Genomic DNA, 24,017 nt, shown 5'->3' on the forward strand with positions numbered 1-24,017 from the left:
GCAAGTCAACATGACATGTGATCTCCCTCTCTGAAGTGCCACTGTGCTCATGTTCTCATGCCTCGCTCTTGTGAAAATATTTTCCAGCATGTGTGCTATTCTATGTGCTTGTTTGGTTTCTAAACAGCATGGAGAACATTAGCCTTGAGGAGTTTTCGTGTTGATCAGCCTACTGAATGACTTCTTCTCATGGCTCTCAAACACTGTATAATTACTCTGGCTTGAATGCCTTCACTAATTTATCCTGTACTACTATGACATGTATCAGCATCCAAGAGAAATAAGGGAGTCGTACCATATCTCCTGTCTTACAGTTGTCCACAGTAATTTAGCGTGGAGTCATTTTGAGGATTTAAGGATAGGGTAACTGTGGTGTGACATGGGGTGGAGGTAAGGGGTGGGGTTGTCACAGAGATCAGAGTGCCTTAGTGTAGTGACGGAGAGATTGGCAACATGGCTTGTTTTTCCTGGTGCGCTGAGGATTAAGGTCTGAAGCTCCTTTGACTGACTAAGTAAGTTAGCCTTATGACATTGGAAAGCTCACAGTATCACAGTTTGTTAAAACAAAGACTGCTGAAAGTTTTTTGTCGACCGCACAACTAAAAAATAATAATTCAATGCTTAGTTAATAAATGTCATGGTTGAGAATCACAAGTTGAGGAAAGGGCAAGAGTAATTCTTTTCGTCGCATCACACTTTATATTTACAGTGTTAATGATCATGGTGACATTGGCTCTGGAAGTCTTTCCCAGAGTTTCAACAAGTTCAAAGGTTGGTGGGTAAAAAATAAACAAACTACCACCTATTTTAATAATATGTGAAACACTTTTTGTTCTCTAAGCGTTGTGAATATCACAAACAGGGGCATGCCTTTGACCTCCTAATACTTTAACGGTTTGAACCTTCTTCGGTTTGGACTTGAAGCTTTAAAATAAACATTAATTATAATGTATGGAAAAGGGTGGTAAGACAAGAAGTAGAAAAAAAAAGTCACTCCATTTCCTTCACACTTGAAACCTAGTTCGTTAGATGGTCAAAATAAAGTGCCACCCCCAAACAACCACAACCATCACTCTCTTATTTGATGTATTCTTTTTAAATGCCTCAAAAAGTGGTACTGGTCTAAAAATAGTGTGTGGTGGAGCTAAAAATAGTTGCCTAGCTGGCGGTCCTTGCTGGGAGAGGGTAGAAGAATAGGCATGGAATCACTCTCTCGCTCTCTCTTTCACTCCCCCCTCGTGTTTGAAAAAGGGTGGGTGGGGGTTGTTTTTGAAACAGAGGAGTGAGTAAGCGAAGTGTCTGAGTATCCATTCAGCCGCCGTCTCTCTTTCTGAGTACCAACCATGAAGACTTGCCCTCGGCGACCACATGCGTAAGGCCATAGATCTGAGACCCTGCTGTGCCTATAAACATTTGATCTCTCGGATAAAGAAGTCTATTATTCAATTCACTTGTTTTTCTACCCCCACACTTTACCAAACAGTGGCTTCCTGTCTGGTTGTTTTTGAAAACTTTATTTGTTACAAAGAAAATACATTCCTTGAAAGTTATCTGCTTCAATAAAATTAAGTGCATTTTAATCAGCCGTTCTGCCTGTGATATCAGTAACAAACCCTGAGAGGGGGTCAACCTCACACAACTAAGCCAACCTCCTCCCAAAGCTGAACATTGCCCATGTGATAAGTTTCCGGCTGGCACACTACAACACATCTGTCTGCGGCGCCAGCCTCAGACATAAAGCGAACAAGTTTACTGAGTTCCTATTTTATAGACTATATGCCTCATCCACTTCTTAAGAGTGGCTAAAAGCAAGATGACAGATAATGCATATGATCTACAGGCTCAGCATTTTATTCCACATCAGAAGCCCGCTGCACAGAAAAGCAGAACCTCAGACAAGAAACTAAGTAGCACTTGGATCTCTGTCAGAGGTGTTTTTTAAGGTCAATATACTGAAGCGGAAGTCTGAGGTACGCACACAACAACAAGAAGAGGTTTTAAAAATAGACTGTTTGAAATGTGCCAATATGTGGTCCCTGTGGTGTGGAGCGGTGAAAAAGGCAAGCCACTTCTGAGGCCACACTGCCAAAAGGGAAGGCTTTTCCATTACACAGCCCAAAACAATTCACGCCAGCCATTAAGATGAAATGATGCCTTGTTCTTTGAAACTATTTGTGGAAAATTCAGAATAATGAAGATCTATTTTTATAGATGGCATTCCCTGCCCTGCCTAGAGCTCCCCTCCTGGCCTCAGCCCCTCCCCTGCCATGATTACTGCTTTGGACAGGGTGTGGAAACTCAAGGTCACAGTATAGAGGTTAGCCGGCTGGTCATTGTTACTCAAGGCCTCCCTCAGGCTCCCTTTTCCTGCTGTGGTACCACACGATAAGAGTCAGAGAGACAAAAGACGATAAGTGACAATTGGTGGTCGGACAAGTAAGGAATAGAGTGTTGCTTGTGTTTTACCCATTGCCCCCCTGACAGAGTAATTATGCTGAAGCTGTTACACTAGAACTATCAAATAGTGAATTAAAAAAAATGTAATTGAAGGCTTTATTGACAATGCCACAGTTCAGTCACATAGTGACGTGTCTTAAACTGAAATAAACTGCTCATATGGCTTTACAGCCTATTAAGCAAGTATAACTGTGTTTTCCACATACAATTTAGCCTTAGCGAATTGATTTTCATGTTGAATCAGAAATAAATATGGAACATTCTCATTACTCTCATTCATTTGAATGGAGACAAATTATGCAACTGTAGTGTAGACAGGATGGAAGATAGGGTAGGTTGAGGGTGCAGACATAAGTGCCCTCTTTATCCAGTTTCACTGAGCTGGCATTGTGTCTCATAATGTCTATCTGGGTAATTATACAGTGTAGTGACGAGTGTGAATGACCACTTTGTTCCCAGGGCCGGGATGCTGCTGTAGCAAACAGTGTTGGATTCTGACATGTGCTTAGTGTTTGTCTATTCCATATGGGAAACACTGCACCATCTGGTATTGTGCTATGTACTGGCTAGCAAAGACTGTCTGTGAGTGAGCTCTCGTCTGCAGTGGGCTCTTCTTGATGGTGATTTTTGCACATGCACCATCGCAATGCCACAGTTTGGAGAAATGTGGAGGAACCTTGTTACGCACAGGACCCTTTCTGTTTCTCTCACTTACTCTTAACACTCCTCTCAAATGTGTGCTGTACTTCTCACTCCCTTTTTAATGGGTAGTCAACCTAGTAATCCCTAGACAGCTCGTCATTACATACACAGTTAGCCAGCGTTATTACTGAACACACGACCACTTTGCCAGGGATGATGGATCCCAGGCGCCAGCCTTTGATTCCTGATTATAGTGTAGCAGAGCACCAGGAGTAAGGGGCTTCAAAGCCACCAAGTCATTGATGCATAGTTTTTCAAACGTCAAATCTGGATGCACAGATGATGACTGAAAAAAAAAACACAGGCTATGATTTAGGGGTCCAATTCCTTAGATTGGTAACCAACAAAATCAACCATCGCCCTTCTCTCGTCTTAACCCTCCCCCATTGCCTCGACCCACGCCCCCCCCCCTCCCCCCTCACCCAAATGGTCGCTCACACACACACCATGTAGCCATCATCCATGGGCATGCCCCTCGACATGGTCCTGGCATGTTCAAACCACGCTTCATGAAACTGTGGCCTTCTTGCCTTTGGTCTGCCATCTGCTTCCAATAAGCTAAGCCAGCCTGATCCCTCTGATGTTGCCTCCACTATGAAAAGCAGAAAGAAAGAAAGAGTGAGCGAGAGAGTGAGGGCGAGAGACAAAAACGAGAGCAAGTCAGACTCAGCCAGACAGACAGAAAAAGAAATAGAAATAAAGAGAACAAGAGCACATCTCAAACATACTATTACCCGATTTGTGCCGGCAGGAAGGCCACCCTGAGTGCGCTTAATGTACAGTGTGCTGGGGGGAATCGGGTGGGGGGTCTTAATCCACAGCAGGTCCACTTTATGACAACCTCCATCTTGTTATTTGTGATGGGAAGGGACAACATTTCTCCCCACTGCCTCACCCTTACTGACACTGAGCCACATTACTCTTTGCCAATCTAATCCGACAAAATTGAGTTAGCTCCCTGTTATCACGTGGTTTTCTAAACTTTTGCTTTTTCCCCACATTTTTATCCTAAAACAGTCTTAATCTAAATTGTGGGTTTGTAATAATGTAAAGACCAGTCAAAGGATATTGAGATGTGTTATGGTTACACCTCCTGTAACCCATTTAAACATGTATACATTGTGTGATTTCTTAAAAATATTTAAATATTTAGCCCTTAGCCTTAGAAGACATTATCTTGAAGATTATTTCTGAGCCCTTTTAGATTTCTTTCTCATTCCCTTTTGGGTCTTAAACCAGTTGCAGAAAAAAATAGTGCATGCTGAACCTCGACCTACACAAAAATGTTGACATATTCTGAAGGCAGGTCTGTATAAGTGTCTCTAATAGTTAGTGACTCAATCTTTTCTCAACCATTTTTAATATTGTGACAAACTGCGGCTGAGACCTTGCTAGGCGAAGCTGTTTATTCCCAGTACAATTGTATTATATTTTAACAGCACATCAAACATGATTATACATAAGTGGCACAGTTAATAATGCTTTCATATTGTGCTTGACTGTCAACAACTTGTTTTCCATCGACTTCTGGAATATACTGCAAACCATAAACTGCTGCATTTATTGGGGAAAAGTCTTTGTGCTTTGTGTTACTATACTATATTCTTTTATAAGTCTTGGTTTTGCTTACAATAGTATGTGTTCTGAAGAGCATACAGTGCTGGCAACGATATAAAAGGCCTATTATAACTGGCTGTTTTTGTAGAGGTTTTTTTCTGCTGAAGCTGTCAGCCGTTGGGTTGAAGACATTGAGAAACATTCACAGGCCTGGCTGTCGCCAATAGCCATAAACACAATATTGAATGTGTCGTACCCTTCAGCCACTGCCAAGATAACTGAAGAGGGGAATGGTCAGCAATGGAGCCCTTTCCAAACACAACCCATCAACTAGCCCAAGTCTATCTGAAATAAAGATGTATCCATCAAGCCAACAATGTTTTGACTCAGCTTCTGTTGAGACATGGTAGTACTTCCGAAAATTAGGGGGAAGAGGACAGTGGTAAGGAGACAGAAACAGACTGCGCAGCAGACTGAGACAGAAAGATGGGGGCAGAAAGATGGATAGAGGGATAGAGAGGGTAAGCAGGGTGGCAGAATGCCGAGCAGACGGATCCTGGTATGGCAGGAGCTCTGGGCAGGCGTCAGCTGTCCGTCGTAGACCCCCTGGGGACACCCTGAATTCACACCCAAATACCCTCCACAGCTTTTCTCGAGAGCTACATGAAGTTATTACCCACACCCTAAACTATGAAAGGAGTATGCGGCTGGACTTTTTCCTGCAAATTAAAACATCAGAGAACTCAAATATTTGACAGATGTCCTAACACCAAGCAATATACAATATGATTCAGTTCCCTTGTAGCTCACACCTGCCTCTGATTATTTTCATCCTGACCTGGCCGTCTAACTTAGCCTCGCTCACTATAGTCCTCCCGCCCATCTTAGCCCGTCCCAGTCTAGGCCAGCCTGGCTGAGGGTGCAGAGCTGAAGGGTACCGATGAGACGGGTGTCTAAATATGTAGGACGCCGTGTCTATGCTGTGCTTGCTTCACACAGGCCCTGTGACAAGTCGGGCCATGAGGGAGCATCATGAAGAAGGAGTTTAATTAGGAGCAAGCCTCCAAAGGGGGCCACAGAGAAAGACACACAGCCAAGCAAGCATACGCAGCTTTTTTTTCAGTTTCTCCTCTCGGTGATACTTTTTCTCCTTTCTCTTATTTTCTCACATTTATTGTACTCACTCTATGTAGCATGGCTCATGTTATCGTAGTTTGTAGCTGTGTAGCTGTGTAGCGTTTTTTTTTAATCACTTTCTCTAATAATCTCTCTCTTATGAGCTGGTTTCTCGCTTCATTGCATATCCACATGTTTATGTTAAACTGTACAGAAAATGTAGTTTGATTTGTAGGTTTTATTCTTAGTTTAAAATGAATAGACTGACTAATAAAAAATATATATAAATTAATTAACAGTGAAAATGTGTACTCTTGTAATCAGAAGAAATACAATTGCCATAAAGTTGAACAATACTCTATGAAAATGCTCTGGCTTTTACGCCAGCAGTCATTTCGTAAAATTAAAATAATGAGCATTTCTTTTTGAAACAGAAGATCCGAGTTACTTGTGAAATTGAATAATTTAAATATGAGAATGATCATTTGGGGGAATATTTTGTGCATAGAATTCTTGGCACAAGTGAACTGAAGTGTTTTTGCTTAATCCTCATCGTATTAGCATATTCCCCAATGACTCTATTTTCATGCCAGCTCTTCATACCCACACTAACTTCTTTCAATATAAGGGGAGCAGCTCATTTTCCAATGATCATTATTCTCTCCGTCATTTTTAAATGTATGACTTTGATGTGTCTTATATAGTGATGATGTCACTGAATAAGAGACTCAAAGCCTTGTTTGGAGCAGCAGTTGATGACTCTGTGGCGCAGAGCCATGAAACACATAACAAATTCAGGGTACAGATTAAGCAATGGGCTATTAGAGAAGGACATATAGGATGACGAGAGTAAGGCGGCGAGGTGGAGAGTCTAAGAGTGAGAGGCCCTTTTATGGCTATATGAGCACTCCAACGGTTCTGACTGGTTGTTGGGTCGCATGTCAGCCTTTGGCAACAGGTGTGATGTCTTAAAACAGGTGGGCATAACTGGGATGAGTGGCATACCGTCCTTGTACCGCACCCACAATGTGCTGAGCCCCAAATGGAACGCTAGTCCGGGCCACATGCTTTAAAGTCATATAACACTCCTGCCCTGCACCCAATCAACACCCAACGCAACCACTGCCCAACCCTCCGCCAGACCACCAGCTCAGTAGCTCCATTTGGGCATCACCTTTACCCCAGACCTCGTCCTCCTCTCCCAGCACTGCCCCACTGCTAGTCTTCCAAGAATGGAAGTGAATCTCTCATGCACTCAGTGCTGGCGGCGGTAGGTGGTGGAAATCTGTTCAAGTAGGAAGAAAAGCGTTTTTTTTTCTCCTTGCATTCATTCTCATGTGCACAGAAAAAGGCCACTGGTTCAGCTCTTGTCAGTTCGATATGATGCATCGCCAAGGCCAGAATGAAACTACACCAAAGAAATAGCAAAAGTTTTACATCTCACGCCTTTGCCAAAAAAGACAGCATGCTAAACCTTTGCAACCCCTTTGTTCTTTTGACTCATCCACCTCTGATGGAGCAAGAGTACCTCATTCACTGTGGGTCTGTTAGAAGTCAGATCTCCTGCACCGCCTCGGTTGATTTGTTTGGTGTGATTTCCTGAAGACTGTCAAAGATGTGAGAGACGCTTTCAAATTCAGAATTCCAGATTTCCACTCTGGGGGCCAAGTGAGAATTCAGAGAGAGAAGAGGAGAGCCAGCAAATGTTGACACGCTTACAGTAGCTGCCTCGCCACGAGACGCCTCAGGAATCAAACAGTTATCACACACACAAAAGAAGCCCTCTAAGTTCACTAAAACCACACTCAAAACAGGCCTTTGTTGTGCTGACATGAGAGATGACTGGATTGTTATTTGTTTTCCAAGCAGGCAGATCGCTCCCTGTCACTTCGGCTGCTGGTTGTGATGGAGTAGCTAGCACTCGTATCTCTTCCGTGAGTGAGTACTGACGGAGACAAACAAATGAGAGGAAGAAGTTCAGTAAGATTAACTTATCTTAGCGTCTATCTTCCTCCTTGCTCTTGCTCAGTCTCTCTGTCTTTTTTCTTGACGCTAACACCCACTCTCACACCCCCACACATGCACACACATACACGGACTCATTCCCCTCTTTCCCCTCCCACACACACACACAAACACACACACACACACACACACACACACACACACACCAGCAGACACATATACACACTACAACATACACGGGGACTGAGACACACACACTTGATCAGCATCAAATACAGGGTGTGCTAAAGTAAATTTAATTACGTCTGTCTGATATGGAGCTTCAGATGAAAGTAGGAGAGCGCAGTGTGAAGCGACGACTGCACAGACAGGAGCAGGCCCGTGATATTCCTCCTGTAGACTAATCTCCCTTTATTAAAGCCAGGAGGAGAGAGGGAAGGGGGTAGGAGGAGAGTGAAAGCGGGCTGGAGAGGAGGGGGGGGTGCCTTTGATGAGATCTCTAACTGTCAGCTACTGTACTTTTCTTCTCTTCCGCTCTGTCTTTGTCTCTTTTTACGAGGCGAATGAACACAGCACCTATCGGTACATGCCTACTTGCTCAAACAAACATACCCTCGTGCTATCACCCACAGTAATGTCCTCTGAAACTTATCCCTGTTGTTATGGTTGTCAACAATATCTAAAAAAGGACAGAGGCAGCTCGCTCCCTCGTATGCTCTCTTTGTCTGTGTCTCTCTTCCACTCAGATCGGGTGGTGAGCGAGTGGAGTGTGTGCTTTTCTGCCTGTCTGCTGTTTTCTGGCCACTCTAATGGGGGCAGGTGGCCATCAGGTGGCCAAAATGGAAACTGCCACTTAAAATAGCATATACACCACAGTCATAGACTCAAGTCACTCAACTGTATTTTAATTATATTTCATGAATCACTTTATGATTATGGTTATAAAATTTGTTTTACTTTGACAACGTTCCTTTTCCTGTGTAATTATGAGGTTTTAAGGTCTTATGATTTGTCACTGGGGGAAAAGCTTGATCACTTGTAATGTTCTGTTATTGGATGCGATTAAATCCTTTGTGCCATTCAGATGTTCTGCTGCATGTGTTCTTGTTCACAAAGCAGCCAGTTTTTATCCTTGTGTCTCCCCATGTTGAGTGGAGTGTGCCAAAATGATACATTTATTTTGGAGAACAATTTTTCAGAAACGGACAAAAAATGTCATAGAGAAAAAGTACTTTGGAAAGCTATTGATTTGAAATAAATCAATACAGTAAAACAGTTTTATTTCTGGTCTTTTGTCAGGATCGAGTGTAAAGGGTATCTCTTCTCAGGTCATCACCATGTGTCCTTTCCAAGCTGTTCACCTGGGTCATGTGTCCTATCCCAAAGCTTCAACTATGTTGTGCAACTGCTCTGTTTGCAGACGTTGAGAAAGAAGGGCCTAAACGGCTGTGACAGCCCAGACCAAGACGCAGACGACTCGGTTGGCCACAGCCCCGAGTCCGAGGACAAGTACAGGAAAATAAACGAGGACATTGATCTGATGATCAGCAGACAGAGACTGTGTGTAAGTACCTCTCGTTAAACCCCGAACCTTCCTCTCATCTTTCTTTCCCCTTTTTTTTCCCTCCTATGCTTTCTGTCGCTTCGTCCTCGTCCCCTCGTTTTTGTTGTCTGTCCCGACCACCCATCTCTCTGTCCCTTCATTTTCGTCTCCCTCCGTTCGTGTCTGTGGTTGTGGGACCTGGCAGGCATTAAGCAAGAAGGAGAACAAAGGCAGCGAAAGCCCGGAGCTCGAGTCTGCTCTCATCCTCACCCCACGCACTGAGGAGAAATACAAACAGATTAACGAGGAGTTTGATCACATGATTAAAACTCATAAGATACCTGTAAGTACTGGGTTGACGTCACGCCGCATCCACAGCAGGCTAACAAAATGCTGACTTGCCAGTAGCAGTAGTAACTCTTGAGCTAACCCAGCTAACCACAATTGTTTGCCACTAGACTAAATACACAAAGTGAGAGTGAGACGAGACTGAATTGATATTGTATACTTACAGTAAAAATAATTACAGTTCTTTGATTTTGCTTGATTACAGTTGAGGAACGGTCCTCTAATTTGACACAACTGTAACCATAATGAGCAGGCATTTTCGCTATATAATTGCAGACTTTCTCTCATGACAAATTTTAACCTTACTGGGTTCCCTCCTTGAACCCGTTACCCATAATGCCTTGCCTGGCTCTCAGGGGAGGTGTGGTCTGCATGTGCTTTTCCTGCACCAAAACACAGCGCTCAGTCACCCGTAACAACAAGGACAGGCATTGTGGCAATGAAACAGCAGCAGACATTCAGAAACTTTTAAGCGTATCGCCGTACCTCGCAAAACTCAATTATCTCTACTCCTTGCTGGAATAATTGAAGGCAAAGTGTTCAGTAGCCTAACACTATATCTGTTAATAGACATCAAAACATGTGAGCTGCTGAATTTGTATCATAATGTGTTCATTTTATAAAGAATCTAATCTATAGCCAGCTGCCAGAAACCACAAAATAAAGGCTGCTCTCTATGTAAACTGAGCCTGGCCTTCAGTCAGAAAGCACCATACTGGAACGGTTAGTGCTGTAGCCTTAAAGAGAAAGAGATAATTCCATGGTAGATCATTTAGAGAAGAACAGTAGTGTCTCAGCCACGTGGAGCTGGGGGAGATGTGGTTAGAAGCAAGGCAGGGGTTGGTGAGCTGGGATGGCGTGGCGGTGGAGGGTGGGTTTGGGATCAGAGCTGGGTGGGGACGGGGGTGGAACAGCAGGGTGGTGGTGTTTGAGGGTGCGGAGGGGGGGGGGGGCTCTGCAGACAACAAGTGGCAGTTCAGTGTGTGGTCAGGGTGGCTGCCAAGCACTGGGCCTCTGGATTGCAGGGGACTGTTGAGGGGAGGCGAGGAGGAAGATGAGTGAACACAGGAAGGATGGCACCAGTTAAAGGACAGCTTACAGACGGGGCGAAGGGATGTGTGCACATGAAAATGTGCACACATTGAGACAGCGCCCCCACTCTAAGAAAACACAGCATAGGAAGTCTTGAGATATAAAAACTCCAATTAGGAATCCCAGATGAAATTACTGAAAGTCTTCAAAAATATAACATAACCAGAGGCAGCCCCTCACTTATTAAAGGAAGCTTCCACAGCTTTTAGGTAGCCGACACTGATGTGAAGTTGAAATAAAAGCAAAACATTTAGAGGCCCGCAATGAAATAATATTTGACCTGCAAAAAGAACAAGACAAAGCAGTGCTAAGGCACATATTCCACTTCCCTGTAAGCCAGTCCGTTGATCCCCCTGATGCGTTCCCTGCATGGCTCAAAGACACATGGCAGTAATTTAAGGCCCTATTTTCTACTTCCTAAAGCTAACATGCAGGATGAACCACTTCCAGGGCACTCCCTAGGTTAAGCCCTTCTGCCAAGTGACACAATAAACATGACGAACTGGACGCCTGGGGCCGACAAGCTACCTCTACTCATGTTCCTGATGAGACTGCTGACTGATCTGAGTCTACCCCCTAATAACACTTTGCATTAGCTCTATGTGACACACAAATAAAGTATCCCTAATTTCATTCCGTTCTCTCGTCTTGAAGCTACGTTTGTAAGAACTATTGCAGACTTTTTTAGGGAGGTAAAGACAGACTGAATTATCTTTAGCTCTTTTAAAACAGTGGGTTGCCTTTGGCTTTCCTCCCAGTAAACTATGCCCTTATTTTTTCTCTAATATAATAAACCAGAAAAGTATTTGAGGGGAAAATAACGGGTGTCCAAAACATTATATTTCTAGGTCAGCCTTTTGCCTTCACAATGAACGATATTACAACATATCAGTGGCAAATTCTTAGCTGGTTTACAAAAAGATATAGTAACCAATTTGGGAACAAGTTTGAGTGACTAAGTAGTTCCAACCCATCATCTTTGGGGCAATTTGAGTAACTCTGAGAGGAGTTTCTAGATGCTTACCCTCTAATTTCAGTGCTCCCCTCCACCATCCATACTGTCTCGTGTTTTTAGTCTTTGTCTGAGACCAACGATGCATGGCTGTCTATTGTTAGTTGTCCATGTGTCCTCTCAAACTTGGCTGTCTCTGTCTTTTTTCTTTTGTTTGACTGTTTTGACTGCAGATAGTCAAACAGTTTCAAATCCCATTGTCTTCCTGGCGTGTTTCTGAATTGTCACGTCCGTCTCTTTCTTTCTGAGTCCATTCCTTTGCTCAAAGGCTTTTTATACTTTCTTCACTCACTGCAATCATGACTGTCTTTAGTCTAATCAAACTTGTTTCTGTGTCTCTTTTCCCCTCTGACTCTCAGCAGGCCGTGCCCCAATCGAACTATGACATGCCTGTGTCCATTCCCGTCAGCAACCAGAACAATCTCATTTACAGCCATCCCGGTGGTTCCCTAGGCAACCACAACCTGTTGCCATTGGCACACCATGGTCTGCAGAGAAACAGCATGTCTCCCGGAGTTACACACAGACCCTCCAGTGCAGGTAACACATGCACCCATGAACACGCTGTTATCCACCCTCTTTAGCCTGCTGACTGGATGATTTATATTATGACAGCGACCTGCAATATTCCTGAATCTAAAAGCAGTGAATTAATTTAAATCTATATTCACATATTGCCTGCTCAGTATTTATAACAACAATCCTAGCCCACAGTCCGGTTGATTTATCGTGATGTTCTTTACATGGGATGTCTTTGTGCAGGCTTCGAGCGGTGACATAAGCAAGTCAGACCTGTTGGTTTGTTATTGTTGTCCAAAGTCCTTTTTCTGTCCCTCTGGTCTGAAAGCTGCTGCCCACACCCTCACCCTGTCATTACAACTGGATGCTAGAAGCGCTAGCACAAACTAAATATGATTTTTGGCGCTCCCAGCATCCACACCAAACCGCACACGTTCTGGACCCGCCCACTCTTCCACCTCGCATGGCTTAAAAATAATAATGTGTCATTTTTCTTGGACGACCGCTCGGTTTATTCACTCGCAGTGTCCAGTTGCTCAGTGTTACAATTTGAGTGGGAAGCAGTATTACTTCTGGTATCAGTGCACATATGATGTACTGACAACCAAACACACACACACACACACACACACACACAAAGTGGATCGTGATTAAATTGAGTTATCCTCTGCAAGGCCACCGAGGTGAGAGACAGGAGGCATCGTGGATGTTACGTGGGTGTCTATCCTCTAATGGTTTTCTCTCTTTTGCTCTCCTCTCTCTTTCATCTTTCAGGTGGCCTCATGGGTGCTGACCTCACCACTGGCGCAGGCTCCGGTGCTGGTAAGAATGGCCTCCTCTTCTCGCTTACAGTTGTCTGCTAACACACACACACACACACACACACGACACCCACTCACCCACTCTGTGCCATAAAATGCATGACTAATAGTAACCCAAACCCAAGTTGAGATGTGTCCATGATGTGTTGATGTTAGTGGTCGTGGAGTTCATCTGGGAATGTTTGCCCAGTGCTGGGGCTGTGACACATCCTGCCTGCGTTCAGCTATAAAACGGTAGAACAAGTGTGGAGAAAAAGAAGTAAAATCATACTAAAACTGAAGCAGCAAATTGACTGACGGGCAGGCAGAAGAGGTGCTGGACTTTTGAATGTACTCTTGAATTTCCTGGTTCTCGACATGATGAGCCGTCTCTTTATTTCTACCACATCTGGGATTTGGATGATAATTCAGAATGTCAAACACCCCTAGTTCCCATTTGGAGCTTACGCAGACCCATGACACAGTAACCGCCATCATATGCCTGCAACCAAATTAATTCAATGCTTGGAGTGGCTCACCATGCCATAATGATCCTTTGGAGAGTGTTATGTGTTAGCTCCTGTGTGTCGATGGATTGGTCCCCAAAGACATATCAGGCCCAAGTTTATGCCAAAGAGACTCCCTTTTAACGGGTTAAATTGTACAGCCTTGACATACAGTGGAGAGTGTAAAAATGGAGAGTGGGGGGGGGGGTGGAGGGGGTCAGAGGGGTACAGCTGGGCAGCCTTGTCTGGCCCCTAGGGCTCCATCACAAAGGGTCAATGCCTGCATGGCTTCTCTGTCTGGTCACTCATCACACACACACAGACAACAGGGCCATTTGTTGTGGCGTGTGTTCCGGCAACGGCGTGCTGCAGAGCATGCTTCAAATGTAGCCTTTGTGTCACCGCACCGAAGGAACAGAGGCGCTCTGTGAGAGCTGCGCGTCGCTCAGCAGCAGTGAAAAACACGACGTGGAGAGAGAGTCATGTGGGAGCTAAAAGATTCCATTCAAAGCTCTCCTAAATCTCATCCAGGGGGGGTTAAAGGAAGGGGGGGTTGGAGGGGGATTGTGGGGGGGGGGGAAACCCCAGTGATGAATATCCACTGATGGTGGAAGCATGTGTGCAAAGGAGAAACAGTGGGGGAACACAGATGGAAGTGTTCTGTGAACTTGGTCAGCCGTTTTAATGATGTTCCTCTAAGTGACTCAGTGTGAGGTGGCCCAGCCACTGTGGCACCACAAAGACCATTTTAATGTTCCTCTTCTCCTCACAGTAAGTTTTGATAAGCTGATAGCACAAGGAGATGTTTGGCCTGTGTGTGAGTGTCTGAAGTGGCCTGGCCCAAGTCACAAAGGAGGTGCCTTGCGTGTGTGTATCTGTGGATAGGAGTGTGTGGTTCAGACATGCACATAAACATAACACCTCTGTTGTACCTCAGATGTTATGGTTGTCTGTAATGAGAGAAAATTGAATTAGCATTGCCTTGAGTTCTCCTGTAGTTTGGAGGATAGTTTGTCCAGATCCCATAAATATCTGCCATGTCCTCAATCGGTAAAATTACAATTCCACGGCTAATAATATACATTTAATCTCAGTAAATTGTCTTTTATATATTGTCTCATTTCACAAAAGATTCCTTTTCCTTTTCCAGGCTAACAATAATACAGGTAAAAGTATAAATGATGAATTAGATAGCATTTAGAGTGAAAATTCAGTCAGCTCATGAAGCTGTTTATGGTGCCATAGTTTATGGTTTCCACCCTCGTGAGAGTAGTGCGTTTGACCAGGCTTCACAAAACGTAACACAAATAGGACACAAATCTCAAAAATGGCATCGGCTTAATGAGTATAGCTATCACAGTTACTTTCCATTTTCCAGTTTACTGTTCATAATAATTACAAAGTTGCAATAAGTACAACATCCTTCACTATTTTTGATTTGAAAGGAAAAAGGCAAAGTCCAAATAGGGCATGTTTCTGAAAGGCTGAGTCACCATGTATCTTTAATGGAAATATTATGGGAAGTGTGTATGTGCATTTGCTCATTTATATACAGTATGTTCAATCTGTCAACTTCTTTGCTCGCTAAGAAAGCGCGCGTGGTGAGGAGAGAAACAGAGTTGATGAAGGGAGCTCCGGACTAAGGCCCCAGCTTGTAAATCTCCCACCTCCATCTGTGCAATTATGTAGCTGTCATCTATGCTCCGATCAGCACTCTGCTCACAAAAGCACTGAGAGGAATTAACGAGAAACTCTAGTCACCTCTCACCTTGATCACGCACCAATTACTCCTGCAAATGAGTTGCATACAAGCTACATCTTAAAGACATCTCTGGTCAAAACCACACAAAGATACAGCTAAAGAGCATACCGTACACGCAAAAACTGACAACAAGTTGGGTTCAGTAGATCATACAATGCTCGTCTCGATGTTGGCGGCACCTCACACCAACTGTACAAGTTGTACCCTTGAGTGTGACACCTTAGTTCAGTTGGAGAATTCAGGGTTGAATGCACATTTGGCCAAACCTCAACGGAAGAGTGTGTGTGTTTGGGGAATAGACGGAGTGCGCCTGTTAGACCACAACAGGACATCAGAAATTTGTTCAGTAACAGTAAAATGTATGAGATTAACCACACACCTCTTCTTTGTGTGTGTGTGTGTGTGTGTGTGTGTGTGTGTGTGTGTGTGTGTGTGTGTGTGTGTGTGTGTGTGCATGCGTGTGTGTGTCTGACAGAGACAGAGAGAAAGCAAAAAAGAGAGAACAAACACTCTAAGGGTGGCTTGTCAAACACATCTATCTCATAGTGAGATAAGTTGGAACTATGGCACCTCGTGACAGATTGCAATCCTTCAGCTTTGACCTCAGCTGTCCCCTCCTCACCTCAGAAATAGCAAAAAGCTGTTTATCGTAATCTCAGATCAGATGTTGTTCTCAATGTGTGAATTTCGTACTGCAGCAAAACAGACTCCTGGCTGTGCTGCGTTTAATTTTGGTACTTCCTGTAAACGGTTGACGCCAGCCTTTGCCGCAGCTCGACCATGCAGAATTGCATTTGAAGAAGGGAGCTGAAATGAACTCTGGAAGTTTGTGTCTTCGGTTGATATTATAGTTGAGCCAATGTGTCCGTATTGAAATTGAACTGTCCTCAAAGCAGGGTGTTCAAGTTTCTGAATAGTAAGAGTCAGTTCTTGCTTTATTAGCTTAATTAGCCAAGGATTTTTCTTTTGAAGTGATTAAAGACTGGCCTCTGCCACTCATGATCATACCATCTAGCAGATAATTGACTGGACTGCAGCCATCTCCACAGGGTGGCAATACACAGATGTCTGATTAACTGTCACCAAGATGAAGTCTGTGTCATCTTGACCAAAGTGTGTATTAATGTCTCTCTAAAGCGTAGTCTCTTTTTTTATTCATCTGTACAGAAACACTGATGTACTTCCTGCTGGGTTATTTACTAAATTGTGTGTATCTGTGGTGTGTCTGTGCGTGCTTGTGTTTTATATGTGTGCATATGCGTGTGTTTTTTTTATGTGTGTGTGAGGTCTCATTCATCTATCTCCACATGCACCCACTTAATCTCACAAAGGGCCAGCCATGAGAATGATAGAGCGGGAAAACTGAAGAGGCAGCTGCCTCTTTGCTAATGTGAAATTGACACTGGAACCAAGAGGGTCCAATACAAAAAACACACGTGCATCCATATGCATGGCTTGTGCATAAGGAGTTGTACAGCATGCCTTGTAGAGTCTCAAGACGTACTGTGCTTATGTACTCTCAACGTGAAAGACAAATGTCGCTTACGTAGAATCTTGCACATGTAAAATGTTGTATGCAGCAAAACATTCAAAAACACACAAAGTCTAGGTTGTTAACATCGACTTGTACATGCTCACACATCACACATGCCAGTAAAGGCACAAACACATACACACGCCAGCAGTCACACACACTGTTTTTCTCATTTTCTCTCACCGCTAGCGGTCGTTTACTCTTCAGATTGTTCAAATTGAGCTTTTGAGACTTTTCATTTCCAAACAACAAAAACCTCGCTCTCAAATTAAACAAAGATCAGCGAGGGAAATTGCCCAGGAAGACATCTGCGACTCATTTTCCCCTGGAGTATATGATTAGGAAATTCATTTATGTCTAACGTATAATTCCTGCCCGTCTTTCAAGTGGGAACGTCTACACAGTGCCCTGTGTTCTACCCCTTGGAAGAAGGAAGGAAAAGTAAGGGGAAAAACAGCCTGTGGGATTGGGTTAGAAACAAAGACTATGTTGCTTGCAAGAATGCTCCACTCTCAGTTTTTTTTTATGATCTGCTGGGATTTCGCCCCACTGGTTTTTGAGAAGAAAATGGGTGCTGCACTTGGTCCTCCGTATTTAGGGGACTGATCTGGTGGAAACCCCAAGGCAGAGTCTTTGTCTGGAAGAACCACACATGTGTTTAGCTCTGATGGCCAAATGATGGGTCCCATCCCTCTGTGGTCTTGCTACCCGTAATTAGATGTTTTTACACGATTCACTGGCCGTTGCAGGACACATGTTGCCTTAATTGACAGTGACAGAGGTGGAGGGTGAGGTCCTCTCAAGTGGGTGCCTTCATTGCAAGACTGCCAAGCAAACAGTGGTGATCATCAAAGCAAAAGCCAGTACGTTTGTTTGAATATCTGCCTTGCCAGTGTGCACCACTTTCATAAAACACCATTTACAAGTCAGAATGGTGAGCTAATAAAATGTCTAAAACAGCAAGTAGAGATGAGACAGAAACAGTGAAAAGGAGCTGAAGGTGAAAATGAATTCCTGTAGTTCTTCATTCGGCTACACTGTCATTTAAAGCAGGATTTCCAAGATTCATTAAACTTCAGAAGCAGGTTTGATAACATCGAGATGTGTCTTTGCTTCAAACACCATTCAAGTATATTTAATGTGTCTCCCCCCTTTCTTTGCTCTCAGGAAACGGATATGGTAACCATCGCAACTCACCAGGTCTGCTGGTTTCTCCAGGTGGCATGAACAAGAACATGCAGGCTAAATCTCCCCCGCCAATGAATTTAGGCATGAACAACCGCAAACCCGACCTACGTGTGCTCATCCCCCCTGGCGTCAAGAACAACATGCCATCCATTGTGAGTAATCTTTCCATCCCTCTTTCCATTTTCCCACTGTCTATCTTTCTATCTGTTGGGAGGGTCTTTTGGGTGTGTTCGCTATTGTTGATTTCCTTTCATGTCCCCTCTGCTGCTTTCATCTCTCTATATCAGACTTGGGTTGATAAGATTATGTTCGAGAAACACTTGGACTTTTTTCATGTTCTTTGGCAACTTCTTAAAGAAATGTACTTTGGCCCAAGTCTGATATGCTGCCAGATATATGTCCTCTGTTGTGTGTGTACACATCAGTGGACACTTATGCTCTAGGCCCTGAATATGTCTCCTCTCTTGCTAATAAGGTGTGTGTCGTTACAATAGTCCTTAGCATCCTTTTTTCATTTTGGTTCTGTGTCAGTCGACACAATCCTACAATTGCTCCATCCCTAGATCCGCACTTAGCTTCCACTTCCATATTCTCAGTCGCACTCACTAATTTGAATGTATTACCCTCCCCTTTTAATGCCGTCAGTCTGAGGATGTCGATCTGCTATTGGTAAGTCAGACTGCCACTCAGATTTAGAAATCTGAAACTTAAAAGCTTTTCGAATGAGAAACTGATGAAGATCGTCCTTGAGTATAATGAGCCTTGTGTAACTGAGAGCGGTGCCGTCACCTCAGTCTGACATCTTGATTTGCATGCAGTTTTTTTTTCCTTCGCTTCTGACATTATTACATTAAAATACAGCGTTGTTGGTAAAAGCCGTCCTGACTCCAGACTAACTTTAACCTTTATTGTTGCTGACTCTGCTGAAGGCTCCAACGTCACCTCATGACGTGTTGTGAGGGCACATAGTGCCATCCAGTGGCGCGTCGGAGGCGAAGCAGCCTGGCCTCTTTTCCGCCTGAGCCCTTTTCGTCTCTCCTCCTCCCTTCCTTCCTTTTATCTCTCCACCTGCATATAGAGTCTTCCGTCGCTCACGTGTAGCTCACAGCTTTTATTTTTCTGAATTCTGAAATGAAGGGCAACAAAAGAGTCCTCTTTCATTTCGCATCAAACCTCCATTATTTTCTGCCCCTTTGCAGTAAAGTGTCTCTCCCTTGTCGTCGCTATACCCTGCGTTGCCTTGGAGACCGATGGTGTTACTATAGCGACAGTGGGCCCTTGGAAAGGGTGGTAAATGATAGGGTTGGCGAGGTTCAGCCGTGCCGCATGTCAAGTGATTAATTTCCACAGAAGTTGGCATCACATTCATTCTCTCAGCATCTGTTGAGAGAAAGAAAGAAATTAAAGAAAATTAAATAAAAAAGTTTCTTGGTTTATTGCAGTTTTTTGTTTGTTTTGTCTGGGAGTTGGTTCCATGTTCTCAAGCCTCTGCCGTCTCTCTCGCTCTGTGTCTTCCTTTCCTCTGTCACAGAACCAGAGAATAAACAACTCTCAGTCTGCTCAGTCCTTGGCCACTCCAGTGGTATCAGTAGCAACTCCCACTCTTCCAGGACAGGGCATGGGCGGTTACCCATCTGCCATCTCTACTTCTTATGGTACCGGTATGTACTGTGCCATCTTTATAGTTACCTGTACGATACCCACATAACCCAACTAATGAAAGTTTTGTTTTAGACGTCGTGTCAAAATGATTTCACCTATTTCAGGCATGAAATTTCAGGCGTGATGTGTTGCTTTTGAAGCCATCATGCACATACTTACCAAATGTAAATAGTATACATCCATCCAACTGTAGAGGGAGCTATTGTCACACTAACAAAAACACGCGTGAGTTATCTCATGCGTGTAACATCACATCAGCATTTATCAGTTCTGCCCTCTCTTTGCAACTGTACTTGGACTTTGTCGAACGACCTTTAATTCTCCTCCCGCTCTTCCTTTCTCCTCTGTGTTTGCACACAGAGTATTCCCTGAATAGCGCAGACCTGTCCTCCCTGTCTGGCTTCAACAGCGGCAGCTCCCTTCACCTCGGCTCAATGAGCGGGTGGCAACAGCAACACCTTCAGAACATGCAGCATTCAGCCCTCGGCCAGCTAGGGTGAGTGCATTGAACTTAATTTGAGGTGTTGTGCTGTTGTGAAATGCATGATGTAACACATAAATCACAAGGGATTCTTTTTCGACACGCCAAGAGGCCTTTCATGGTTTTCAACTTCCACACGCAAGCTCCCACATATATATCACACTCCCTGTTTTCTTGAATATGAGTGTGTGTGTGTGTATGTGTGTGTTTGTGTTTGTGTGCGTATGTGTGTGCGTGTGTTTGCCCGCATGTTTGGTTGCGACAGACTTTAAAATCACTTTGTTTCTTGCTCTGTAACTCTGTAACCCCTTTGCGTTTCCTTTCCTTCCAACAGAAATTGCTCTAGCTCTCACTTATGTCAGGGTTCAAATCTCTCCCTGCCCTCTGCTCAAAGCCTGCACATCAAGTCAGAACCTGTTTCTCCTCCTAGAGATCGCACCAGCAGCACGGGGGGCTACGGTGGGGTACCACCTCCCCAGAACCCCTCGTCCCGCCAGGACTCGGGACGCTCCCCTGTTGATAGCCTGAGCAGTTGTAGCAGCTCCCATGAGGGCAGCGACCGCGATGAGCACAGGAATGAGTTCCACTCACCTCTGGGACTGGCCCGGGCCACCCTGGAGAGCGAGAGCCCCTCCATCAAACGGGTGCGGCTGTCAGAAGGATGGTCGACATGATAGCTCCGTCCTCTCCCCGGCAGTACCCAGAGTTACCCTGAGCCCCCCGACAACGCAGCGTTACGACGCCCCCCCCAAGTCAGATCCTCTTCCTCCTCTCACCTGATATCACGAGTCACTCAACCACCCAACCCCATGGCCTCTCTCCTTTTATCTTGTTAATGCTGAAGGAAATAAAAGGAACAGCCCTTTTCTAAAATATGTTTGTAATTTCTTTTCCTTTTTTATTTTATTTTCGCTGAGTGTGTGTGCTATACATATTGACATTATATAAACCAGTGGGGTGTTGTAATGGGGGTTTGGGAGGGTGGGTGTGGGTTGGGATGGCATCTGGGGGTATTTCTGTTGGGGAACTATGCATAAAGTGTATTGTGTGTGGATAAAAAGAATCACGTATGCATATATCTTTACACGTGTGTGTATGTGTACATATATGCATATCAACAAATAAACAAAAAAAATAGTCAGGTACTCTGTTTCATAAAACGTACTTACACTTTGCCTCAGCGATATATCAGTGAGTAGAGCGAAAAAAAAAAGACAAAAAAAATTAACGTGAGAGTGAGTGTGTCCAATGGAAAACACCTTAGCACTTGAGTTGGACAAACAATACATGTGTACAGTGTCGGTTTCATTGCTATATACCTTCTCTGCAGTTCTCCCTTGCAAAAATGTGTGTTAACATTAGATGATGTCATGTTGCAGGTTCAACGTATTTATGTAAATAGAGGGTCGAGGGGGGAAGGGCAGGGGTCAAAAGTTGCCAGACATTACAAGATTTATTTACTCACTAAATGAAAAAGCTATTATGCAACATTTGAAGAATTGTACAGGTAAACAGGCAGACCCAATGCTAGACGTGTGGAACCTTTGATGAGCTTAGCGCTCCCCTTAACCAACGGAGCTGAGCGAGGACCAGCCTTTGATCTAAGTGCTGCGTTAGTGTAATCAAGAAAACTCTGGATCTAGTATTAATATTCAGTATTAATAAACAAAAAATGGAAAAATAAAAAACAATTGTACGATACACTTGCTTATATTTTCATATGAAAGGAATACAATGCAAAGCATTTTTGTGGCTTTTTGTAGTTTCTATAAGCCAGAATGTGTTTTTTGATAGCTTTGCGAATAAGAGATGGATAGTTCACCCAGAGGGGAGTTGACAGGGCGTCGCTGCCCTAAGCCATTAAAGACAGACTGAGATCCAATGCTTTGCTGAACTGTTTTATCTTTGTAGAGGTTTGTTTTTAAACGTGTATTTCTAATTATATATAATAATGGTAATATTAAGATTCTTTTAAAAAAATCTGTGAAATTAACATGCTTGTGTATAGCTTTCTAATATATAAATATATATACTAATGATTTTTGTTGGTTTCTTAGTGGAGTTTCTATGTGCAGTTGCACATGTTGTCTGGTTTGTTTAATTTCAGCCTTGAACAGTGCTGTTCAGGCATGTATTTAGTCTAACCTTCAGAACCAGCTGGAAAGCTTTGCCAGGGTTTGTGTGATGGAGGAAAGACGGGCCTGAATGCAAAAACACAACCTGTTAGTGGAAAATGTCATGAGACTGGAACTGGGGAAGACACAGAAATGCAAGTTGACACATGATGTACATGATTGTCATACTAATGAGGAAATATGGCTGACCCTCAATCCATGGCTCGATGTATTTGAATGCATCCGATATATCATTCTTAGCCTTAATTATCTAATTTCATAATGTTAATCTCGTAAAACATGTTGCCGACTGTACCGATGTTCAGTTCAATTTCAAATCGTAACCGCAATCTTGTGTTCTAAATATTGCACAAGCTCTGACCCAATCAATACAACTTTTCTTTTGAATTGTATTTATATAATGTAATTTGGTGAGTGCATTGTGATTAATTACCCCGGATCATTTACAAAGCTAATTTGATTCGGTGTCTCCATGTGACTCCTCATGTTCCACTCTTCAGAGCAGGGTTCCACGTCATTTACCACATGTCACATGACAATTCAGCGTCAGATACACAAGGACAAATTGATCATGCCGGTATGAAAGAAGCACAATTGTTTATTTTAGATAAATAGCTGTTTTGATTTACTCTTTTTTAAACAATGAAACTAGCCACATATCTCTCTGACTCCCACTCCCGTATCTGCTGTCACTTAAGTGTTATAATATTTCTATGTGCATATTTCATGCAGGTTCACTATGTTGTTACTGTATACAGTCTGTGTAGTCAAACAGGGGCAGAGCCTCTATAATGGTGTTCTTCTCTTTTTTTTTTTATTCAATTCAAAAAGGTTGAGAAAAAATAAACATGATGTTCCAGGCAGCAACAGTGTGGAGAAACCAAAGCCAGTGGCATTTCTGTGTTGTAAACTCAACTTTATTTTCACATTCATTTATGGTTTTTGCAAGCATTGAAACAAGACAATAAAAGAATATGCTCAAATGTACAATTGGTTTCACATTTCAATTTCAGTCAGTCAAATGTAGCTTTAGATGTCAATACCGATCACATCATTTGACCTGTTGTGTTGATCATCTGTCTCCCTGTACATTGAAAAGGTTATTATTCAAAAACATATTTTGTATTTACAATGTGTTATTTGCTCTGAATCAACCATTCAGATGTGATCATGTGATCCGCATGCTTGCTGTCCACATAATCAAAGCTGACCACAAACCAATCATCATGCTACTTGCTCACTGATTGAAATAATGCCAACATGTCCTGAGGGTTGATTATAGTGCTGTAGTTTTCACAATAATTTGAACGAAAGACAACAAAGAAAACTTGTCTTTATATATATATATATATTTTTGTGTTTGTTAAATTTGAAGGCGTTCTTTATCATCACATTTTGACCAGTTGTTCTTTGTCATTATTATAATAGACTAAATGTTGGTACCTCAAAATTCACCCAAGCAGTACCTCAGCTGATGTTTTGAGAAGTCACTTGCAGTGAAGAAAAGAGACCATACACCTGTACAGCCATGTGTAATATGTGATACCAATGCTTACGGTCCCTGCAGTCACATGGGATTCGTTGTTGCTCCACCGTGTTTGTGGTTTATTTAAGCTGTATTCAAAAGATGAAAAGGAA

The 24,017-nt window shown here is 43.3% G+C and overlaps 1 protein-coding gene across 6 annotated transcripts in view; it reads left to right on the forward strand.

Annotated features, from left to right (window-relative positions):
* Positions 1-21,209, forward strand: part of mef2cb (myocyte enhancer factor 2cb) — a 67,131-nt gene extending 45,922 nt beyond the window's left edge. For 2 of the 6 annotated variants that reach the window (XM_068566474.1, XM_068566475.1), the window contains 7 exons: positions 9,218-9,361; positions 12,152-12,332; positions 13,086-13,133; positions 18,081-18,253; positions 19,633-19,762; positions 20,124-20,259; positions 20,579-21,209. In XM_068566474.1, the coding sequence (XP_068422575.1) occupies positions 9,218-9,361; positions 12,152-12,332; positions 13,086-13,133; positions 18,081-18,253; positions 19,633-19,762; positions 20,124-20,259; positions 20,579-20,918 (1,152 nt within the window). In that variant the 3' untranslated portion in view covers positions 20,919-21,209. Of the gene's footprint in view, positions 1-9,217; positions 9,362-9,545; positions 9,684-12,151; positions 12,333-13,085; positions 13,134-18,080; positions 18,254-19,632; positions 19,763-20,123; positions 20,260-20,578 lie in introns of all 6 variants that reach the window. The other 4 variants (XM_068566479.1, XM_068566476.1, XM_068566477.1 and 1 more) reach the window with 4 other exon arrangements.
* The last annotated feature ends 2,808 nt before the right edge of the window (positions 21,210-24,017 follow it).

The sequence above is a fragment of the Clinocottus analis genome, unplaced genomic scaffold (genome assembly GCF_023055335.1).
Source record: "Clinocottus analis isolate CAN_PGR_092001 unplaced genomic scaffold, fCliAna1.0.p SCAF_7, whole genome shotgun sequence".
NCBI classification, from domain to species: domain Eukaryota; kingdom Metazoa; phylum Chordata; class Actinopteri; order Perciformes; family Cottidae; genus Clinocottus; species Clinocottus analis.